This window comes from Falco cherrug, chromosome Z, assembly GCF_023634085.1.
Source record: "Falco cherrug isolate bFalChe1 chromosome Z, bFalChe1.pri, whole genome shotgun sequence".
Taxonomy (NCBI): Eukaryota; Metazoa; Chordata; class Aves; order Falconiformes; family Falconidae; genus Falco; species Falco cherrug.
In genome coordinates, this window is record NC_073720.1 from 35,603,363 (window position 1) to 35,620,846 (window position 17,484).

At 38.4% G+C, this 17,484-nt stretch overlaps 1 protein-coding gene across 1 annotated transcript in view; it reads right to left on the bottom strand.

Moving 5' to 3' along the window:
- Nucleotides 1-593: 593 nt before the first annotated feature.
- BNC2 (basonuclin 2) overlaps nt 594-17,484 on the bottom strand; it is a 237,177-nt gene continuing 220,286 nt past the window's right edge. The window contains exon 5 of the mRNA XM_005441022.4: nt 594-5,860. Within this exon, the coding sequence (XP_005441079.3) occupies nt 5,200-5,860 (661 nt within the window). The 3' untranslated portion in view covers nt 594-5,199. The remainder of the gene's footprint in view (nt 5,861-17,484) is intronic.

Here is a 17,484-nt window from a genome sequence, read left to right on the forward strand (position 1 = left end):
CCTACCCCATATAATTAGCTATTCTAGATCCTTAACTCTGTTAATTGAGAAGACTAAAGCCCAGGGAAAACTCCAGTGGATTTCTGCAGCCCCACTTCCTATTGGCTGCACTGGAACAGAACAAAAGAATTGCTGACTTCTCCTGGCATCTACCTTACTGTTTAGCATCTGACTCTACTCTTTTTCCTAAACAGTTCCTTTTGGGGGGATGGAATGGGAAATGCATAGGTGGTGGAAAACTGAGAGAATTCTGGAACAGGCAGAGAAAATATAACTTCATTTCAAGGAAGGAAGGAGGGGAGGGCAGGGCGGGGAAGGGAAGGGAAGGGAAGGGAAGGGAAGGGAAGGGAAGGGAAGGGAAGGGAAGGGAAGGGAAGGGAAGGGAAGGGAAGGGAAGGGAAGGGAAGGGAAGGGAAGGGAAGGGAAGGGAAGGGAAGGGAAGGGAAGGGAAGGGAAGGGAAGGGAAGGGAAGGGAAGGGAAGGGAAGGGAAGGGAAGGGAAGGGAAGGGAAGGGAAGGGAAGGGAAGGGAAGGGAAGGGAAGGGAAGGGAAGGGAAGGGAAGGGAAGGGAAGGGAAGGGAAGGGAAGGGAAGGGAAGGGAAGGGAAGGGAAGGGAAGGGAAGGGAAGGGAAGGGAAGGGAAGGGAAGGGAAGGGAAGGGGGGAAGGAAGGAAATACACTGAAGTTTACTCATGACAAATATGGTACACAATTTCTGCTGTGTGAACTATCTACTGATCCCTAGGAAACATATACATTTTATAAGCTCAGTCATTAAAAGTCTTTGTGAGGTCTTTAAGAGCACTGTGTATGTCCTAATAGACTTTTTAATTTAACACCTTCCATGTGTTGTCAAACTGAGTTGTGACTCAATGACAGACTACTTATACTTTGTGTGCACAACTACAGTGTCACCACAGAGCCAGCTGCAGTTTAAGTGGCAACGTTAAAATCTCAGCCCTATCAAAATGTACCTGGTTGAGATGTAGCTAAGAAAAAATGACTAAATACTGTAAGGTGTGCAAAAATATTTATGATTTACATTAGCTCTTTACTAACACCAGCTAATTAGTCCTCACAGGAGCACCCTTACAGGGAAGATGATATTAGTATTAGGCATATTTTAACAGGTTGAAAGACAAACAGGTAAGTGATGTGATCTATTCAAGACTAAACAGTAAGAAAGGGCCACCAGTGGTATTAAAAACTCCTGGTTCCCATTCCTGTGCTTCAACTGTGCTGTTTTCCTTCCAAATTGTTTCATACAAGTTTTCAAAAGATACCTAGTGATTAACCAGTATCACATGCTTTCCTGACCCCACCCCCCTTCAAAATAAAGAAAAATGGTTAACAACCTCTAGACAAGTAATTCTGTTTCTAAAGGAGGTTCAATACAAAGAGCAAAGAGCTACTTCTTAAACATAGACAAAGTCTTTTTGGTATTTACAGAAAAACACAACTACCTTGAATAAACAAAACAGTGAAACAACATGGAAAGAGTGACCACAGTAACTGTAAGAACCAAACAAGAAGGAACAAACTCCATGTAAAATCAAGAGTCTCTTCCTCAAAGTTGGTCTAATTCTTGTAAAAAGGTTTAGACTGACAGGTTTGGAAACTGAAGGGATAGCCACAGGTTTGTGATAGCATAAGCAACTGCACAACGCTTATCTTTTCATCACACCATTACAGCCATGCCCCGTGTTGGACACGAGTGAGATGTTGGGTTGTTATGCTTATTGCAGTCTGGGTCACTGCTGGGATCACCCAAAAATGCTGTTCTGCCAGCAAAACCAAACTTCTACCACATAGCCTTTTAAAGGATTTTTACACATAACTTCAGGTGATACAAATTCCACCACAGGAGTAATTCTGATAAATACAGATTCTCATGGAGATGCATGGTAAGTAGGAAGGAGGGAAATGCCATTCAATTAAATGTAAGTTATGTGCCCTTCTAAAACAAAGACTGTTCTGACATTAGTATCACTAGCACTGAAGAAACCACTTGATTCACCTAGAAATATCAGGGAGCAATAATTCTGTCCACAAGACAGAGATGGTATCTCCTACACGGCTTACACAAAATCTGAATGAAGTTTAGGATGCCATAAAACTAGGATTGCAGAGCTTCTAACAGTTTTTGAAACTTTCTCCCTGCTTCTTTACTTTTTAGACTGTCTTTTTTCATTCTGTGTAATAAACAGATTTTTTTCCTATGTAATTCATCTGCTGAAGTTATCTACTGATGATGTTTAAGTTTCCAAACAAGTTTACCAAAACCATTTGACCTCTAACAGAAACAGAGTGAAATGAGAATGCAGAACAGTGATTCATTCAGTGAGGAAATATTTATATACCTCAAATATGTTTTTCATTAAAAATGATATTTATTTATACCGTACATACTACAAAACAGTGGGGTTTTCTTTCTGTAGATATCATTCAATTTTTGTTGTTTTGTTTTTTAGACTTTCCATCTTAGTTGTTTCTAATAGTTTGGGAGGAGGGACGGGAGTGCAGTACAGATAACACTACAAACGTCCATGTGTTTTAGAAGAATGCACTTTTACTGTTCTAATTTCCCTTTCTCACAAACACACCAAGCTTGCACAACATAAAACAAAGCAAAGCAGATCTCTCCACTCAATTTAACAAGGCAAAGTAGTTGAGACTTTGAGGAAAAATAAAAAAGATGAAAGAAAAAATGTCCGTGAAACTGCTTAGCTTTTTGCTACAAAGTTTCTTTTGTAAAACCAGAACGTAAATTTTCCTTACAGTTTCTATGGGATCCACAAAAGTTTTCAGAGCTTAATCAGTGTACAGAATCAAAAAAATGATTAGAGGTTTGTAACCCATAGGAATGTAGTGAGAATTCATTTAGAAAGATTTTTTTTCTTTTATTTTCTACAATTGGAAATACTGATTTATTAGCTATCGATTTCTACTTTTGGAAACAAGAACACTGAAATGCATAAAGATTTCTAAAAAAGAGGAAAACCATATTAAGAGTTTCCTCTAAAAAACATAACAGGAATTACGTACTCAAGCAGACATACAGGTAAGAATAATCAAAATGCACAGCAAATCAAAACAACAAGCTGAAACAATGGAGCACTTCTGAATCTTAGCTAAGAAGAATAATGTTCTGGGTCAGTAAATACAGAAAAGGAACACATTCTCACTGAAGGAATATTTTATTGTATGCTGAAATATCCCTTTGGGTTTTTATTTGTTTGTTTTTGCTTTTGTTACTCTTATTGTGTTTGTAAAGAAAAGAGTCTACAACACACACCCTAACAGTTTTGGCTGTAGACCGAACTTAAGTAAATACCATCACTCAGTCAGTATGTTGTGGTAACTCAGGCTGCCAGTGTGGTTTACCAGCTCAAGCAACACGTGTAAACACTGGAAACAAAAACGATTTAGAGGACAGCCTCTTTCTCTTTGCCTTTCTCATCTGCTTGCTCCTTCTCTCTCTCCTATTCATGCTCGCTCTCTCGCTCACTGTCTTTCTTGGCCTTTTGTACTTTCTGACAAACCATGTGGGTGAAACGCAAAATACTAACACAACTAGAGATCCTTTTTTTCTGGCCTCTAATTTATCCAAAGGGAAAGTTACCCAATAAAAAGTCCAGCATATGTTTTCAGAGCTTCTAAGTGCTTCTGCCATTAATTTCTTTTGATTGTTTCTACAAAACATGCCTTAATCATACTATAGCACTTTCCATTGCAAAAAAGACAACTTTACAGAACAACATAGTTAACATTATTTCCCTGTTCCTTTTTTTTTTTTTTTTTTTCAAAACACCACAAAAAATCCAGGCCATAGTAAGAAGCACACAAAATTATATTCATCTTTGTTCTGTGACAAGTAGTACCAGCATTTATATCCCCAAATATTATGCATGTTTGACAAAAGAAAGGTTTCCACTGATTCACATGACACAATTCTGTTCTTTTTTCTTTTATGTAATGCAGTATATAAGGATGCACTATTGTTTCTAGTAATAATTGGCACTTGAGAAAAGCACCAATAATTCTGTATTTCACTTTATCCCTTTTCCCTCCCCAGTATTTTTTTCTGTAGTCCAAAAACTACAACTGTGGTTATGGTGAATAACTACATTTTCTTTTTTTTTTCAAAACGTGTGCAAAGTTGGCACTTTTGTATTAACACTAAACACTAATACTCTTTGTTTGGCATTCATGCCCTCATACTGACCAGACCACTTTTATCTAAGTGTATTTTTTTAAAGACACTTACTGAAAATATGGCAATAGTTTAAGAAAAAAAAAAAGCATGGATATTATTACACATCCCCTTGTAGTGTACGAAAAAGTGCATGACTGGATTTATGTAATAGTACAAGACAAAAAAACTGTATCAGATCGGGTACTGTAAAGCATGCCAGCACCTCTGTATTACTTATATCTAGCAGGTAGTTAAAACAAGACCGTGGTTCTTTTAAAAATGTGCATTAAAGCTAACATAAATGAGTAGAACTAGCCAGCAAACTATTTTTCCTGCTTATCTAACAGCTGAATGTAACTGTAAAAATTAAGCAAAAAAATAAGAGTTAAACCACCATCAATACAATTGTTTTACATCATAGGCCTATCAAGGCTCAATATATATATACAAGTGTTAACAGCCATGCTTAGTAGAACGTTATCCCCAATGCTTAGAAGACACAAAGACAACTAAGTAGATTGTTTTTTTTTTCTCTTTTTGTTTGTTTGCGCTTTTTTTGTTGTTGTTTTTTGTTCTTTTTTTTCAGGCAAAAGTCATGGGTAGAACAAATTGTCTCTTTGGAGATGACCAAGAACATTCTAACAGAACTAGGGACAACTGCAGGTTTTCTGTGGGTTTGGTTTTTATTTTTGTTTGCTTTTTTCATGAAGGGTCTCTTCCCCCAAATTAAACATCCCACCTTTTCATTTCTATGCAAAAAAACCCAAAACAAAGCAAAAAAACAAAACAAAAACAAAAAAAAAGGAAAAAAATAAACCAACAGCCAACAAAGGGGAAAAAGCACCTGGTGTTCCTTTCTTTCATTAAAAAAGAAAAAGATTATATATATATGTATATTTTTTATATATATATATATATATATATATAAAAAGGGAGACTGTGTATGGCAGTCCAGATGTGGTGGGCCCTCTCTGAGAGCTGGCATTATGCTGTGTCCATCCTTGAACTAATCTACTGAAGTGAAGGGAATGTTTTTATGCAGATTGGGGTTCTGACTGTGCCGGTTTCGGCTACGGACAGAGGAGAACATCATGTTGCACCCAGGGACTTTGCATTTGTGCATTTCTCGCAAGTGCACTGTTTTATAGTGCACTCTGAGGGTTCCCTTGTTGCTGTACATTTTGTGGCAAATGTTACACATTATCCCACCGTTGCTCACCGAAACACTGTTGAACATGAGGGATCCTGGGACATCGGTGCCCATACCTACAGCTAAGGCAGGGGCATCTGCTTTGTGGGCAGATTCCCCGCTGTCACTTGCCCCATCGACGTCATCCAGGAGAATGCCCTCATCACTTCCTGCATCAGATTCTCTTGAAGAATGAATACTGCTGCTGGACTGGATGCTGGAGGTGGTGCTCAGGTCTAGGACCATATAGTCTTCCGACATGCCCCTGCCGTACCCATTCATATGGGAATCCTCAGTACCAGCAGGTGAGGAGGTGTCTTCCCTTATGTCGAGCCCCATTTGATGCTGAGCACCATATATCTTCACCAAAAATTCATCACGGAGGTCCTTACTAAGAGAAGGCTGTGAGGTGTCCAGGCCCATGTCATCCAGTTCTTTGGTCAACAGTTTACGGTGCAGATTTATGTTAGCACTGTGTCTGGGAAAGGAAGAGGGAAGGGAGAAAAGGAAAAATGTACAGTATTTTTGATTAAACAAATGGTCATCAAGAACCAAATCCAAATTCTCATTTATCAATAATTTACCATAAAAATATCCCCTATCTGTGATTATTGGAAAATTCAGTCTTGTTATAAGTGAACAAATTGTAACATAAAACCAAACGAGATCAAGCAAATTACCCCCTCCCATATTGTTTTTCTCTTCAGCTACTGCTCCTCAACATTAGCCCCTCACAGCAGCTACAGCCTTTTTTTTTTATATTTACAAAATAATAAATTGCACTAGCAGAAAATGCAAAATGCTCTTCTTGGCTCCTGAATCCCTGCTGGCCTTCCTAAAAGCCTTGCTTCAAGAGAAAATATTATTAATATATGGAATATCTCTGTGTGTTTGTGTCTATGTCTATCTCTAGATACATACTCTTATATATTTATACATACATATATATATTTTATACATATATATATATATATATGTACTCACATAACTACATAAGTGTATTATAGTAGGAGAAAAAAATAAAAGTAACTGAATGATACATAGTCAGAGGTCCTGATTCTGATAATTTAATTCTGGTATAAAGGGATTCAGAATCAGGCCAAACCAAGATGGAGAAGATCTGAGGGTTTAGGAGAACAAGTCTCTGAAATCTACATGTAAGTTTTCAAACATCTTAGGCAAAGTGACTGGTTCCATCCTTCTGGGATGGCACTGCCGCTCCTCCCTGAACTCTTCCCAGTACTGTCTCTGATGCAGTGCGGACTTACTCAAGCAGTGTAAATTCCAGTAAAAGCCCCCTACTAATGGCTATAAGAATTTTGTCCCAAATCAATCAAAATTTAAGCACGGGTTTTGGTTTAGGTATGTGGTAAAGTCACCGTTGGTGCTCAATAGACACTGGAAAAGCTGTCACTGGCGTCAGTGGTCTTTGGACCAGATCCCAAAAGCTGCAAGTTAAAGTATTCTCGAGTGTTTCACAGGATCTGGACCTTTGTTCTAGAGAAATAAAATTCTACATTTGCAAACAATGTACGTCTTTGGGTTATTTTAAATACTGCATTCTACTCTCCACTTTTGACATTGGCTTTATTCATCCATTGCAGTAGAACCTCACTGATTTGCAGTAGTATCAGGAAACCCTCTTTGAAAAACTGCATTTTCTGAATTAACAATGCAACCAACAAACATGACAGACATCAAAGACCTCTGACCACAGAACATGCTAATTTATTCAAAGTGCTTAATAATAAGAAATCAGTTTAAAGTTTTCAGTATTAGAAAACTTTATGGTTCAGTATTCAGAATGTGCACCATTGGTGAAGAAATGACAAATATTTAGTTTCTTTGGAGGGTGACTGGATTTTCAAGTCAGTAAAAAAAGAATTAGCGAAGTTCTACTGCGTAACATTCTTTGCAAGCTAAGGACCCAAACCCGCAATTTACAACATGCAGACTCACCAATCTGTCTGCCCATTATAAATTGCAGATCAGAGCCCAAATGTAGGAAGGAAAAGTAAGAAGGGGGGAGGGTGGGGGTGGGGTGTGGGGTGGGTGTGGGAGGTCAGGGAGGAGAGAGAGAGAGAAAGAGAGAGTTTTAGCATAGGAATACTTTTAATTTGCAGAAAAGCACTGGGTATAAGATTGGCACAGGGAGACATAACAATGATAAAATATTTTACAGACATTCAGGTCCTACAGTAACAAAAAAAGGGAAAAGGGGAACAATAGCTATTAGCAATAGTTCCTTATTGAAGCTTTTGTTTTAAGAAACCCTTTGAAACATACCTCTCAACCAGCTGAAGTCCCAAACATGGTACATCAATACAATGCAGATAAATAAGGAAAATGCAAATTTAGGAAGAATAAATAGACATGGAGTTAATTTCTGTGATTTTCTATCACTCACTTTGTGATTCATCTAGCTGTTGCACATAACTTACGGGAATAAATAAAGATAGCAGCAATAGAAGCAATTCGTCCCACTCACCTGCAAATGCAGGTAACTGTTCTCTGACATCAAACTGATACTGAACTGCAGTTTAATTGACTCATGTCTGCTTGGAATGCAATTATTCCAGTAAGGGGGGATCTAGAACGAATTTCTCTCCTATTGAGAGACAGTTGAGAGGTATGAGCAAGGGTGGAAAAAAGTGGAGAGTATTCCTTGGTTTTCTGTCACATGGGAAATACTCCTTTCACACAAGCAAGTATAGCACTGTTGCTTTTTTGAGGCACAGAAGTGTCATTATGCATATCCCCACACTGCACTTAGGAAGGCTGAGCTTACCTTGTGATAAGATCAGCTTTCTAATCTTTTGCTAAATTGAGATCACAAAAGAGAGAGAGAGAGAGAAGAGAGGAGAAGAGAGAAAGAAAGGGGGAAGGGGGGGAGAGAGAGAGAGAGAGAACAAATTCACATTCCAATCCAGACATATCTGGTTTTTAAAAAAATAAAGACAAAAGAAAACAATATCTGAAACCAATAAAATACAGACTTCAAAAAAAGTCTTGACGGTGAAACTGTTTTTTGTCAGCTGTAATCTCACTTATACTGTTGTCCTGATGGGTACCAACTCAACCACACAATATGAAAAACATAAAGCAAATTAATCAAAGCATATTCACAGCACCCCCATTATCATCCACAAATGAGTTCTGAACAGATGCATGCAGTGTGCACATACATGAATGATAAACAGTAGTACTGACAGTCCCTCGCCTTCCTGGTGTCAGATGGCGTACAACTCCATGTAAAGTTGCTAAGTGCAGTACAGGAAACGCTTACTGTGAAAGCCTGTCCACACTGACCAGCGTTATTACATGACCATAAAAGCACATTTGTGCTTATCATCGTAATGCTAACTGTGAACTACTCGTAAAGTGTTCATGTGTTTTCTTCTTATGATTTCTCCCCCTCTCTCCCCTCCTCACTCCTGTGGTACGGGGATTTGCTGCAGTGCAGGAACTAGTCAGGATAACTGTAACTGGTTTTTTCCGCCCATTTGCGCTTACTGTTTTCTTGGTTTGCTGCTGAGAAAAACAGCAGCCAGGCATGCAGTGAAAATAACTTCAGCATTCACTGAATGAAGATATAAGAGTAAATTACCATGTTAAATAAGGGCCACTGAGCCCCAGATGGACAGAGGCCATTCTGAGAAAGACCAGTGTTAAAGATCCAAACCTTGTTGATGCTCTGATAAGAAGAGATGCCTCCCTTATTCAATTCTCACTTACAGCAGTGGCAATCAGTAATCTAGTTAAAGTATGTACCAGCCCATAATATCTGTCAGGCAAACGATGTGCAGAAATGTGCGGACCAGTTCTGGCACTCTGCTCAGTAGTGTCCCTTTTCCGCTGTCAGCAGTACTGTTGGATTCTCCTAATATAATTACATTGACTTTTATTCAATTAAGTGCCATTCCTAGCCTTAAAAAGAAGCTACTTTATCAATTGATTCAGGTGTAATGCAATAATAAAGATGAACTCATGGCAGTGCATTAGCTCTGCTGTTCATAACTTCTGAACATAGGTTCATTCATAGCAGTCGATTTCCATTATGCAACCACAGTTCAAAAGAATTGATTCTTTTACATTCATTTCTTAATCTATTTCGCTTGTGTTTAATACTCTCCCTAAATATCATATGCAAAAACATTCTGGTAGGTATGAGAGGAAAGAATTGTGAGAAAAATTTCATTTATTTGGACACTGACATTTTGAAATCTTATGACAACTCACGGGGACTAAAATCTTGCCAGAATTGAGAATACTGCATTCTGAAGTAACTAGCAACACACATTTCCAGTAGCTGAATGACCGTGGGGATAGGAGGTAAGGAAAAGTATGTTTTCATAGACACACCGGTCTAGAGTGTGCGGAGCTTGACCCTGCACCCCTTTCCCATCTACTACACAACTAAATGCAGCATTGCACCCTGAGGTGCAGGCTGAGCATCCTGTGCAGGGTGCTGCTTGAACAGTGCCCTGCATAAAGAAGGTGTTTCTCAGGGCTGACAGCAGCATTCCCAAGGTTTGTTTGGGAAAAGATGACAAGGGAGTTCTCTGTAGAAGGAACATGCTCATGTATGTAAGGATGGCTATGAAGAACAGAAGAGCAATAAGCAAAAACATGGAATTAAGAAGAGTATGGGTAAAGGCAGACTAAAAAGAGAAGCAGTACAGACCAGGAAAGTTTAAAACGGGAGGTGTTTTGGGAAAAGGCAAGCACTGGCAATAGCCAAATAGAATAGGATTGAGTTTATGGGCAGAAATGAAGCATGATTTACTATGAAGCTATGAAGACCATCATTCAGCTGGAAAGGCAGAATTGTATGTGGCCAACAACCCGTACTCTGACCTAGTAGCTGCAAAACACTGGCAGAGAGACACAAGAAGAAAAAAGCAGCATTACAAATATTGGCCAAGCCTATACTCTCTTTGTTTTGATAAACTTAACTGCTCCTCTCATCCAATGCTGATCTTTCTTGCCTTTTTTTCCTGGAAAATGTACTCATTCAGCCATCTTAAATTGCTCCAGTAGTTCCCAGACCTCCTTCTCCTACCAAATTGAAATACTCCATCCTAATCCAACTCTTTCTCCCCTGTTTTGTCACTCCCAAATCCTAGCAAGTTCTCCATGAGACTGCAGCCAGTGCTAGCCGCCTTGTCACCCGTTCATCTGCTCCCCTCCATGGCACCTGCAGTTTCTTGCTTCAGCTGTTCTGTTCCCTGATGATTTACAACACTGCTGCTCCTCTCCTCCTCTGAATACTGCTGCCAGGTACATGTAAACACTGTTCCCTGGGTAAGCTGAGGCACAGTTTGGGCAGAGTAATTTATGCCAGTTGATGAACACTGCCATCAAACAGCTTAAAAATCACAAAGCAAGATACGCCAAAAACAGCTGAGCTTCAGCTTGCCATTGCTACATTACTCCTTGTACCTAAGCTAGCTCATTTAAGGCCATCTCTGGTCTCCTTTGCACTGCAGCTGCTGCTGTATTTGCAGGGACAAAACTTGAAGAACTTAAATGAATGACAGCAGTACAGATAAAATATTTGACCTAATAAAATCCTTTGAATGACTCTGGACTTCTTAGACTTATTTGTACATCAGCTACCAAAAGGACATTTGATCCTGGCAATGGAAATATTGTGTAAAGACAATTGGTGAATTAAGTTTTCCAGGCAGAAATAAGAGGTCAAAAGAACTTCACTAAAGGCATATCTCACTCAGCTCCAGTTACCAGATCCGTCCCATCCTAGGCAACAAGGGACAGTGAAGAAGGTTAATTGTGAGAAATTAAAATACTATGTGTGCCAAAGAATGTCCAAACATCTGTTTAGCTCTGTACTATGTACCATGTACCCTTAAAAATGAGGAGAGTATTTGGCTGGTTGTGGCAAGAAGTTTTAGCAAAGTCTGGTTTGTTTTAGGAGCCCCAGAATGCCTGATTTTTCCACATAATTACCATTCTCCTTTCAAGTTACTATTCAGGAGCTAGACATACGGTGGGCAAAAGTGTGTGGGAAGTCCTCACCAGAGTGAATTCAGCCTTCTGAATTCAATGATCTTAATAATGGATCAGTGCTGCTGTAAAGATGATAATGATGACACACATGAAATCTGTGGCTGTAGCAAAGTGGTTCGGGTATCTCCGCTAATTCACCATTGGCCTTTCAGGCAGGAGCTTCAGTAGCAGTGCAAGGCAGAGGGCTACAGCCACTACAGCAGCTCTCTGACTGTGGCCATGATCCTACTGGCGGTAGTATTTTCCTTCCCTTGTGAAGTTCATGGAAGTATTCTTCCATAATTAGAATTCATTGTTGGTTCCACCCCACCTACTACTAGTAAGCTCCTCTAGTGAGAGATGCACTACACATCAACAGAAGAAAGGGGACTATAAGCCTAGGAAATATGGTCAGTTAAACGTACATGCCATTTACACAGCTCATAAATCCAGAGTGGGTTCCCCTCAGCAGTTTCTTTCTACGCTTGTCAATGAATATGATCTTGTTAACTTACTATCTATTTGTTGGGGAAAAAAAAAGTAGCGGCCGCTTTATTTTAGTTTATTTTTATTTAGTCAGTCTCTTTATTTCTTTTTGAAGTGAGTGAGGAGGAATTTATCAGAGAGTAGAATTTGTCCTGGCATAGAAATTGGCACGATTTCTATGCATGACTCAAAGCCAGCTTTGGATGCACCCATGGCTGCAGTCCTGTCTGCACTAGGAAAAACTTTATCTCTGACATGCACCGCAGTTAGGGAATTTGGATGATAAAGAGTACTCTTTATTTTAATTCAAGTCTTATACAGAGCACAAAACTAACTGCATAAAAAAATTGTTGGAATGTGTTGGTCAAATTTCAGGGCAGGGCAGGGCTGGGCAGGTTGTTGAAACTGAAACATAAAGCACTATTTTCTTCATTTTTTATCAAGCGAAAAATGTGATTACACTTAAATATTAAGGAGATGAGAGAAAAAAGAGGGTGAGAATGAAACAGCAGCATAATTATTAGGGACTAAAGAAACCCATTTTCCAGTCCCTGATGCAGTCAGACAGAAAGGCCAAGCCAACTGATATCCCAGTTAAATATCCTAGCTATTGGCCTCTTGTGCCTCCTTGGTTGACTGTAAGTGACAAAGTTCCCTGATGAAAATCTCACTCTAACACCAAAGCCCACTGTATTGTTCATTAAAATTCTGAAATTAATAATTTCAACATCTCCAGTTGTATCCCAGCACATCCTTTTTTCCTATGTTTCTAAACAAAAAAATACCCCAATCTCTTATACTTCAAATGTTCTGAAAATGCCTTTTCTGGCAAATACATGATTTGCCAAAGTAACACCACCCAGCGTTATCATTCTGACACTGCAAAGAAACCACATATTGGAGGTCACAGCAGGGGGGCATTAGTCTTTGGGCAGCTTTGCTTTAAGATACAGTAAGTGATCCCAGCATTAAATAATGCAATAGAATTTATTTGAAGACCTAATGAGTTAAAAGTAAACATTAAATTCTTCTCTGTTAAATTATATTCTTTCCAGGTAATAGTAAATTTATTATTTTTTTTTAAAGAATACAGGTGCTAATATTGGATTATGAAACCTGAAACAGCACGATCTTCAGCAGTTTGAAGAAGATTCTATAAAAAACGAAAGGCCAGGACACATCTGTCTGGTGGTTTATGTACAGATTGGCAAACCTCTTATTAAAGCTCAATACGGAAGCAACCATTCAGATTGTGCAGGCTCCATACGAGCTATCCTTCTGCTATACCTTGTCTAAAACTAAACTCTGCCAATCTGGTTTAAAATACCATAAACAATTAAACTTTTCATCATTCCTGCCATGAAACTTCTTCTACACCTGTCCAGCTCAGTATTCAGCCTATGTTTTTATCTATAATGAAATGTTATAGCAAAGTTCTCTTTGTTTCTCTTCACCTCAAAGGCTGTTAATTAAGATTTACAGTTTTGTTTAAAAATTTCACATTACTTTAATCATTAATGCAGTTTTCTAATACAGCAAAGTACCGGGGTCTTACCTCAATTTCATGTTCCTTTCCTGCTTATTTAAGTCTGAAACTCATAGAAAGGCTGAGAATGTAACAGATCATAATAGAAAGTAAACTCAGAATTTTATGCTTTCTCAGAATCTCTGCAGACTGAAAGTGCTGAGTTTCATGCAGCAAAAATCAAAGAACCAGAAAGTAAGGCTATGGCTAAATATAACAGCGTACATATTTATGAGAAAAGACATGGCCTTAATTCTGATAGTTCTTCAAGAAAGAAGCAGCAATCATTCTCCCTATTTACTTAAGAGAGTCAACAATAAAACAGTTCCTGGAATTTAATTAGTAATGGAAACTGTTAAAGAAATTATTTTCTCAGTTACTGTTCTAATTTTGCCACTCTATCAGCAGTCTTTGATACAGTTTGCTTTTTTTTTTTCCAATGAAAAAAAAATATCCATAAATCTGAGCAAAGATAATAAAGGTTTGAAATCCTGATCTGACCTAAATTACAGAATTCACACTTATCTAGACAGGGTCAATGTTTCAGCCTGTGCACTAGCCCTTCCATGCATTTCATCATGTTTAGTTTACCTCTAAGTGTAAGGGGAAAAGTAGTGATAGGTTTAGAACAATGAGTGAAAACAAAATACTATACTACCTAATGAAACCACAGCATTATGAACAATTGGGGTAATAACATCAGTTCTTGAGGCTTTAAATTGCATAGAATCTGAAAAATATTAACCTTTCATAGGAAGAAAATCCAAAAGGTAAAATACAGTTCAGCACCTATTAAAAAAAGTAAAAAAAACAGTGCTTATTAAATACAGGAAATAAAGGACAAGCAAGTTCTTGCAAATTAAAGATGTGGAGCCCAGTCATTTCAATCCTTTCAATATGAAACAAATCACTCACACTGGTCACGAAGACAGCTCCCTCTACACTCAAATTATTCACTTGAAGATAAGCTCCCATCAAACTCTTTAGGGGTTTAACTAATTTACTGCACAGATACGGCACGTCTGTTGTAATAACAGGTAGGATGTATTGGGGTCGACCATTTATCAGAATTAGACTTCTTTTTTCAATTCGCTGTGAATTATGCTGCCTACACTGCTCCTCTTTCTCAGAGCTTCCCATCCCCTTACGGCCCCTAATGTGGCAGGCAAACAAAATTGACAGTCTCATCTTGTCAACAAGGGGTGATTCTCCTGAGAAGCCATTTAACTTTGCAGAGGAAGCAATGTATTAATGTGCCTGTCCCAGGAATGTTAATCATCTTCAAGCTCCCTCTAACTTTGACATGAACGAAATCACCAAATTTGTTTACTAAATGAATCGTAATATGCTAATAAGAGAGCATGACATATATGGTAAAGCCAAACAGATGGTTTGTTTACTCCACTTTGCAACTTTATAAATGTTGTAACTCTGAAGATGTTAGTGAGAATTATTGGTTTGTTGGCAGTGGCAAACATGCCTTTTGCATACTTAATCCACAGTTAGAGTCAGAAAACAATTTGTCATTGCCATGGAGTGCATAAAAAATGTTAATGCAGAGATGGCATTTGGGGAGGCAGGATAGCTCCCTGTGTGAGTAAATACTCAGGTTAAACGTGAAACTGATATCTGATGGCAATGTTTGCTACCAAATAATTTTTAATGTAAAATCTGACAGGTTCAGGATTCTTGAAAGGCCCAATAATTCAGTACATACCTGTTGAGGTGTTTAGTGAGACGGTCCTTACGGTGTGAACAGAATTACACTTTCACAACAGCTGTGTGTGCTCAGAAGCATCGAGGTCATGTCGCACTCTTAATATATTACTATTGTTGTCCATCAAAGATCAAAAGATATTACAAACAAAAAGAACAACCACTGGTGTACTTGCCAAAGTTACTCAGAAATTATCAAAATTGTGTTGCAACACTTCAACCTCTCACTTTACTAGCTGCCTGGAAGCAAAACAGACTCATTACAAAATATCCAGCACTCTTGTCTAATATCCGGGCTGGCTGAGAAAGTTTAGAATAGAAAGATTTATCTGACGGAATATTTCCTAACTGAACTAAGTCAGTGTAGCAATGATTACATGCACGAGAAGGTCATCATATGCATGACAAAGTCTTTCAATGGAAATTACAGGTGGTCAGCAGCACTGACAATCAGTGCAACTGCCATAAGCTGTCTCCACAACTTACACATGCTCTATGGAAAAGTTTATCATGTGCAGGCGTTTTACACAAGGCCCTGCACAGCAGCCATGCATTAGGTCCTCATCTCCTGTGTGTTGAAGTATTTTGCTGGTCTTTCACTGTACTTCCCTTTAAGTACTGAGGGGCAACATCCAGGTAGAATCTGTTGCCACACTACATGAATTAATATTTCTTCTCAAACCTAAATCATCTACATATTACATAATCCAAGTTTTGTAATCAGAATTTTTCATCCCTCACTTTATTTTACTAAAACAGTCATGTAAAATGTGATAATTTTGCAAGATTTTATGCAAACAGTCCTTTCAGTTCGGCATCCCACTCATGAATTTCCTGAGTTTCAAGTTTCAGTAAATGCAAAAAAGACACAACTCTATCAGAACAGCTATCTTCCCCCAATTCTGCTTTGAAATTAATTCCTTTATCCCAGATATTGTGGCACAGCAACACATTATCTCACAATTTGCTTAGAAGGTTCATAGACTCTACTGATTGCATTATAAGTTCAAATTCATAGTAAGTCTACAGATCCAGGGATAGTTTGTATAATTTCAGGTTTCACAGCAAATATGTAAACCGTTTCTTTTGGTCACAATGTGATGGTAATTCTCATTCCCACTGCTTTGTTTGTCTAAAAATGCTGGGTTTATTTATATAATACCAGAGGAACTATAAAACCAAATATGATGTGGCATTTCAACAGGGTTCATCTATTAGTAATTTTACATTACTAAATAAGTACCCTTCTCAGGTCAACTGATAGCTGATTATCTTATAACCTCCCCTCACTGACGCCCCAACTCCTCGGTAATTTCAACCCTCTGAGATTCTTCCATACATACTATTGTCAGCGGTTATTAAATTCTCAACTTTTTACCCATCCACAAGAGACTGTGTAAAGATATCTAAGGGAAGTATGAGTTCAGCTTGCTGTCCAAGGATTATTTTGGAAGAAACATTAGCGGCTGTCCCAGCCTGGCGCTTATATCTCATTTGAAACATCTACTCATTCCTGACCAACAAAGAAAATTTCAATAAAGTACTTTTACTGGTTTAACAGCAGTGAGCTCCTGGGATTGTCAAAGTGCTCAGTCTTTTCCGAGGAGAGAAGGAATCAGCAGCTCAAATATAATTAACCTTCCATTCTCAATGCAAACTGCCACGCACAGGAGCTCTGCAGTCTATTAGTGAAGTTATAACGGCCAACAGGCAGAGGCAAAATTGGTCAAAAAGTTGGCTGCTGCTGTCATATTTTTAGAATTATGATTAATGACACTAATAATGTGGATGATTACTGATATGTGTATCTCCTGCAGTTTATCATATTGCACTGGCTGCCTACGTCCACAATAAACATGATGCTATCATTTACCTCTTTATTGAAGGCAATCCTTCTCTTGAAGGAGCACATTCTAATTACTTTGTAATGTTTTATGTCTTAAACGTTTTGCAGCTCTGGACCTTGCCAACTGCTTCATGTCTACCATTGATTAATTACAGAATGTTTAATCAAAATTTAGAACCTAATGCAGTCATTTATGAGTGTGCTGCAGTGCCAAGGTAGTTAGGCTGCCATCCCAAGCTTGGAGAGTGCTGGGTTCAAAATTAAATCCCAGAAATGTAGAAGATGCCAAAGATTTTACCTTGAGTGATTTGAGTCTAAAATCTTACTTCAGTTGATGAATGACAGGCACCCAATCAAAATGAGAGGTCTTTCTGGTGCATGTATGTGTGCTTGTGTGTTCCTGTTACATTTTTCGTCTTCTTTAAATGTCTTCAGTTTTCTCTTTATTCCATTGCTGCTGCAGTTACTCCTCAGCTCCTTTACAAGCCTTCCCTGCTGCTACAGCTCTTGCAAACACCAG